The 6,588-nt window shown below is 48.8% G+C and overlaps 1 protein-coding gene across 2 annotated transcripts; it reads left to right on the forward strand.

The window, feature by feature from the left end:
* The first annotated feature begins 569 nt into the window (after positions 1 to 569).
* SOWAHD (sosondowah ankyrin repeat domain family member D) lies at positions 570 to 6,213 on the forward strand. Of its 2 annotated transcripts, none has more exons than XM_084813770.1 (2): positions 570 to 724; positions 3,406 to 6,213. In XM_084813770.1, the coding sequence occupies exon 2, from the start codon at positions 3,513 to 3,515 to the stop codon at positions 4,578 to 4,580; it is 1,068 nt and encodes a 355-aa protein (XP_084669896.1). In that variant the 5' UTR covers positions 570 to 724; positions 3,406 to 3,512; the 3' UTR covers positions 4,581 to 6,213. The 2 variants fall into 2 exon arrangements, with proteins under 2 accessions (XP_084669896.1, XP_084669897.1); XM_084813771.1 differs by having other exon boundaries at positions 622 to 710.
* Positions 6,214 to 6,588: the final 375 nt, after the last annotated feature.

The raw sequence follows: 6,588 nt of genomic DNA on the forward strand, positions 1-6,588 counted from the left end.
CCCATAATATGGGCGACAACACAGACCTACCTTACTGGGCTGTTGTGAGGATAAGTGAGATAAAGTATGCAAAATGTTTTGAACTCTAAACATTAATAATTACCATTATATTGTTAATAATAAACATAAGCATCATCATCATCATTATTATTATTGGTGTAGCTTTCTTTAATGCGTCTGTTACACATCTCCCCCCAGCATGGCTGTTCCTCCACATGGTCTAAGGATGGAGTCTATAGGCAATTGGTGCCTTGCAAAGTGCCCGGCCTAACTGGTTTTTCTGGTGCCCCTCCTTTGGGGGCCATCGTCCCTTGATCTGTGTGGCTTCACCGAACATGAGGGTTTGTAGCCATGACCGCCACAGTCGTCGCTTGTCACGTCGCCTCTAAGATCCTGCGTGTCAAGGCTCACTGCTGTGTGTTAGGCAGAAACGAAATCTCACAGGCGGCAGCTTAATCTGTCCCAGTCAAGAGAGAGAGCAAAGGTCACGCTCGCGCTTTTCTGCTGCGCTTCGAAGCTCACCCATGGCAAACTTTGCACAAAGGCACTTGCAGGGCCGGCTGGAGGCTGCACTGAGACACGGAAGGCACGCTGCCGCAGAAGGGAAGGAGGAGCCCGGAGGACAGCAGGAGATTTGCAAGGTGCCAGAGTGGATCCCAGATCGGGAAGGCCGAGGCCGCTGGGTTGGATCGGCACGTGCCACCGGGCAGGTGCGTTTGGAAAGGTAAAAAGAAAAAAAGACTGGGCACCTTTGGAAGGGGCTTGCTCATAATTAACTTGGAACGATTCGGGCCTTTTTGGTTTCTTTTTCCGATTCTGCTTTTATGTGCGAAAGCCCAGCAGGAAGGGCAGCCCCGGAGGCAAAAGGGGTCAGCACAATGGAAGATTGTTTTAGCACCAAGTAAACATGAATCACCCTGAGATGTGGGTTAAGAAGTTTCATGCAAGACAGATCAGGGTTGGAGGGCTGGTGTTTTTTTTGTTTTTTGTTTACACATGTCACTCTTAAATCAACGCTTGCATTTCCTGCTTCTCAGAGCTGGGAATGAGCTGTGATTAAGAAAGTCTCCAACGCTCAGCCTCGATTCGCGAGGGGAGCCTTGAGCAAAGCACCCTCTTTCAGTCTCGCAATAAGGGGGAATTCTTAATACTGATCTACCTTACCGGGTGGTTGTGAGGATAGGCTAAGATAACTGGAACAGCTGCTCATCAATGGAACAGGCTGCCTCAGGAGGCGGTGGACATTTCTTCTGTGGGGGTGGACAGCCATCTGTTAGGGGTGCGGTCGTTGCTTCCTGCATTGCAAATCTATCCTGCATTGAACAGGAGGTTGGACCAAATGACCTATGAGGTCCCTTCCAACCAGTGGAGGCTGGTGGCTCCAATGGCAGTGAGGTGGTGAATCCGCTCCAGGTTTCAGTCAGAATTCTAAAGGAGCTTCGCACCTTGGATAGCTCCTTTACAGTTCTGCCTGGTTCTGCCTGAAACCAGGAGCGGATTCACCACCCCACTGCCATTGGCACCACCAGCCTCCACTGCTTCCAACCCTATGATTCGACAGTACAACCTTCTCCAACCTGGTGCCTTCCGGATGGGTTGAACTACAACTTCCATCACCCCATTGGCCATCCTGGCTGGGGATGGTGAAAGTTGTAGTCCGACACGTTTGGAGGGCACTAGCTGGAATTGTTTGGCTTGGGGGAAAAGGCAAGGAAGCGGAGATATGATAGAGGTGTACAAAATGATGCATGCCGTGGAGAAAGTGGAGAGGGAGATGTTTTTCTCCCTCTCTCATCATACTAGAACCCAGTGGGGTCATCCCATGAAGCTGGTTGCTGGGAGATTCAGGACATATCAAAGGACGGCCTTCTTCACACAGTGCAGAGTTAAACTATGGAATTCACTACCACAGGATGTAGTGATGGCCACCCATTTGGATGGCTTTCAAAGGGGGTTAGACAAATTCCTGGAGGAGAAGGCTATCAAGGAATACTGGGGGCTATGTGCTGCCTCCAGTATCAGAGGCAGTCTGCCTATGTGTACCAGTCGCTGGGGAACATGGGCAGGAGGGTGCCCTTGCATTCATCTCCTGCTTGTGGTTTTCCCCTGGGCAGCTGGTTGGCCACTGTGTGAACGGAATGCTGGACTAGATGGGCCCTTGGTCTGATCCAGCAGGGCTATGTTCTTAGGCTAAGGAAGGCTGTTATAATGCACACCACACATTTTGAATACTTAAAAAAGTGCAAAGTGCATGCTACATGTTATTAATGCACATGTAATTCCTTCATTGCAGGTAGATTTTGTTTAAAACATAGCTTTTGCCACCTTCTATCCTACAGTCACAACATTCAGACATGTGTACAGAGAACACGAGAGAGGATCAAAAAGTGTTTTTGAAACCGGGGGCGGGGCTAATGCATGTGCTTGAGGTGGGGGGGAGCATAGATGATAGTGCTTTCGAGTACATACAGAGTGCATTTCTTTCAGGCCAGAACAGCTAGAGTTTCTGCTTGGAGTGTTGCTATGCTCTCTAAAGTTAAGCACTGGTGTAGCATAAAGGGCTAAGCAAGCCATCTGAGAAATCCCCACTTTCGCTGTGCACTACTCATGAGTAGTCTCAGCAAGCCACTCTCTCTCAGGCGGCCATCTGTAATGTGAAAACAACAAGACCAGCCTACCTTGCAGGGTGGTTTAAGGATGATAGAAATACCATCCTCACGTCTCAGGAGACAGGACAAAGAGCTACCCTATCAGGTGGTGACATTTTTAGGGTAGTCAGAGGTAAAAGAGGTCTGGGCTCCTGCACCTTTAATAATTTTGTGGGGGGGGGATTTCAGCAGGTGTAACTTGCAAACTACACTGGCTAAAATTCCCTCTTCGACACAGCTATTAAAGGTGCAGGAGGCCTGTCTACTTCTGCATCTGCCCCCCCCCCCCGCTAGATATTTCCAGGAAAACATCAGCTCTAGAACCTTTCTCTCTCTCTTCTAAACACTGTAAGCTGCTATGTTGGGAGAGGAAGGAATTCACAAATCAAGCATTTTATTTTATGCAGTGGGGTTGGGGGGGGCAGGCATGAAAAAGAAGCAACTGTATGTGCCTTCAAAAGTTTATTTAAACTTTAGGAGGGCAAGGGAGAGATAAAAGTGTCAGATGCCTTTTGAAAATATTTTAAAGTAAGACCCAGAGGGCAGCCAACTTACTTATTTTTGCAGCAAAAACAAGTATTATGGCACCTTTAATTAAAAAAAAGAAAAAGAAAACCACTGTTTGACAAAAGCAATGTAGTCCTATAGTGGGCTTTTGAACTTTCTGGGCAGGCTCTTGTCGCCTGTAGCCTGTTTCACAACTAGGGTGTTTTCTTCCAAGTAACGAAAGAGTTTGTTCCCCTTTGCATGCCTGCAGAACCAGGAAATGCTGCAGTTCTGAGAGCACGGCGGTATTTCCCTCCTTATCTGTCAGGAAAGCAACGGATGGAACTTGCCGCTGTGTGAGAAACGGACCACGGCTTCATGAGAGATGTGGTAGGAACCCCCAGGGACCTTTGGGGAACGCTGGATCTGAGAGGAGGCAACATGGCAGCGGGGCAAATGGCAGAGAGTGTGAAAGAGGGACAGCAGACGTCTCGGGACTTGAAACCATGTGTACTAGGAGGCACCTTCCCAGATCAGGCTGCTGTTGGCAGCCGGTCTCCCAGCCCCAGCATCCGGGCTGAGAGCATCATTCTCCGCCGGGGAAAATTGTCCAACTTCAACAAGAGCCTGAACAGGTCCAGCAGGCGTTCGGGCAACTGGGTGGCAGGAATGGACACAGCCTGGCTCTCCATGGGCAGCACGAGGAGGAAAGGACTCAAGGAGATCCTCCTGCAGAGCAGCCAAGTCAGGCCTGCCTGGCTGATGGCTTCCCAAAGGCAAAGCATCTCAGCTGGCATTCAAGATCCAGAAAATCCCATGGATGTGAACTCTGAGGACCTGTCCTTGGCTCTGGACCCTCTGGAGCACGAGTGGATGCTGACCGTGGCCCAAGGAGATGCCGAGAGCATCCTCCGCTTGCTTGCCCAGGACCCCAGTCTGCTCTCCAGGAGAGACTTCGTGACCGGCTTCACCGTTCTCCACTGGCTGGCCAAACACGGCCGCCATGAAGACCTGATTGAGGTGATCAATTTTGCGAAGAACATTTGCTACCCAGTGGACATCAACGTGCTCACAGCCAGCGGCAGGCTGACCCCTTTGCACCTGGCGGCCCTGCAGGGCCATGAGATGGTCATCAAAGTGCTGGTGGGTGCCTACGAGGCCAACACGAGCCTCCGGGACCACAACGGCCGCAAAGCGTGGCAGTACCTCCGGCCCGATGCTCCCAGAGAGTTGAAGGAGCTCTCGGGGGCTAGTGAGGAAGACTTGGCTCTGATAGGAGCCTGTAACACCAACAACAACTGTGCACCATCCAGATGGGGCAGGATCAACACATTCGAGGGGGGCTGCAAGGAAGCCAGGGGTGGAAGACAGAGAACAGCTAATTCCAGACTTTCTTATTTCAGGAGCAAGTTCAGACAGGCCATGGCCTTCTTCCAACAGCTGTAGACATCGGCTAAGTGGTTGAGACCATTTGACCTGTTACCTGTGAGTGGATTGTAATAGCAGCCATCACGAGAGGGTGGGAATGAAGCAGGGGGAAGCCTCTGAGGTGGATGATGAGATGCCAAGATTGTCTCCAAATTGCTGGCTTCAGCAGAACTGCCCAGGCCTGCCTTTCAGCCCCAGGTACGAGAACTCGGAGGCCTTCATTTCCAAGAAAAGGGTAGGGCGGAGAAATACACAAATGGAGCTGGTGTGGTCTAGTGGCTAAGACTGTGAACTGGGAAAGCTCTTCCAGTTTCCTTGGCTCCCCAAAAGGAGTATCCAATGTGCCAAAATAAATTGAAATTGTGCACTAAGAACAGTAAATCAATTCTGAAAGCTGCATAAGTTATGCACATGCAGGGAAATTTGCATATCTTTCTCTTGTTTTGCATAATTTATTCTGATTTGGTTGGGGAGTGGCAGTGAGCTGTGCTGAGCACTGAAGCCCTACCTCTAACCGCTGGAAATCTTGTTCGGACATTAATCTGGTGTCTGGGAATTCAGCAGATGCCACCTGCACACCCATAAGGGCTAGAAACTTGATATTGCTTTTTAATGTAAAGCTGCAGTTCTCAGGGGAGCAGAATTCTATGCCCAATATCACTTCTTAGGATGGAGCATGGTGGGAGCAGTATTTTCTTTCTCAAATGTTGTCAACCATACCCACAATTTAATTCAGAGTTGAGCTTATTGCAATCTTGCACAGTCGGCTTTATTTTTTGCTAGAATCTCTGTGATCCACAATTCCCACCCCCTCTAAATTAAGAAAGCAAGAGCCCAGATTGGGGCTACTTAAGAGAAGGCAGAACTACTCCATTCTGCATGACCCTGACTGTACCATTTTGTTTGAGAACATTAAGGAAGTGTCTTGCAGGATCAGACCAAAGCAGGGATCTCAGGATGCTTTGCTCTAACAACTGCTATCTGCCTTAGCTAGCACATCCAATGGTGATGGATCATGGGAGTTGTAGGCCAGCCAACCAATCTGGATGGCTGCAAGTTGCCCACTGTTGACTTAAAGCATTACTTGCAACAAGTTCACCAGAAATTGGCCGGTGGTCCATTGCTTATACTAGGAACAAAGGAAGCTGCCTTATACCGAGTCAGACTATTGGTCCGTCTAGCCCAGTATTGTCGACACTGACTGGCAGCTGCTTTCCAGGGTTTAAAGCAGGATTCTTTTCGGCCCTACTTGGAGAAGCTGGGGATTGAACCAGGGACCTTCTGCATGCAAAGCAGGTGCTCTACCACTGAGCCATGGCCCCTCCCCATAAAGACCATATACTGTGGCCTATCAGACTCTATCTGGTTCAGTCTCCAGTTAGAAGGATCAGGTGGCAAGTGATTGGGAAAAACACACACATCTGCCTGGGAGAACCTGGAGGACTTCAATGGTAGGAAAAGATGTGGATTACATAATTATTCCTTACTAGGACTCTACACTCCTTGACTGTGGATAGAATTGTAAAAAGATCAACTAGTTCTGGCAGGACTAATTGTAAGTGAAAATTATTTCAGTATGGCTCCTTGAGAAGGAAAGGTGTAGAGCCCTCAGAACTATAGCAGCATCCACAATTTCAAATAAAAAACTTTTAAAAAATGACTACATAGAAATAAAGTTGTTTGTTTTCCAACCATCTGCTTCCAGAGGGAGCCAGGAAGAGAGCATAAAGATTTGCTCTCACAGCTTTCCGATATATGTATATCTATCTATCTATCTATCTATCTATCTGTGTGTGTGTCTGTTCATGTGTCTGTTTGCGGGGCCGGGGGGAGGGAAAAGAGAAAAAGAAATGGATTGCAGCATGGCAGGTGTCCACTGTGGTGGAGAGGCTAGCCAGTTGCAAGGGCTTTTCCTCAAATCATAGAAAAAATAGCAACCGCATCCCCACTGCAGCCAGAGAACCAATGTAGAAAGAAAAAGGAACTGAAACATTCAAAATGGAAACAGGGGGTAGCCATTGTTTAC

Source organism: Heloderma suspectum, chromosome 9, assembly GCF_057233095.1.
Source record: "Heloderma suspectum isolate Gila_16-S chromosome 9, 16-S_ref, whole genome shotgun sequence".
NCBI lineage: Eukaryota > Metazoa > Chordata > Lepidosauria > Squamata > Helodermatidae > Heloderma > Heloderma suspectum.

Bases quoted from the DNA above. Each gene is read 5' to 3' on its own strand.
- SOWAHD (XM_084813770.1), top strand. From the start codon at position 3,513: ATGAGAGATGTGGTAGGAACCCCCAGGGACCTTTGGGGAACGCTGGAT.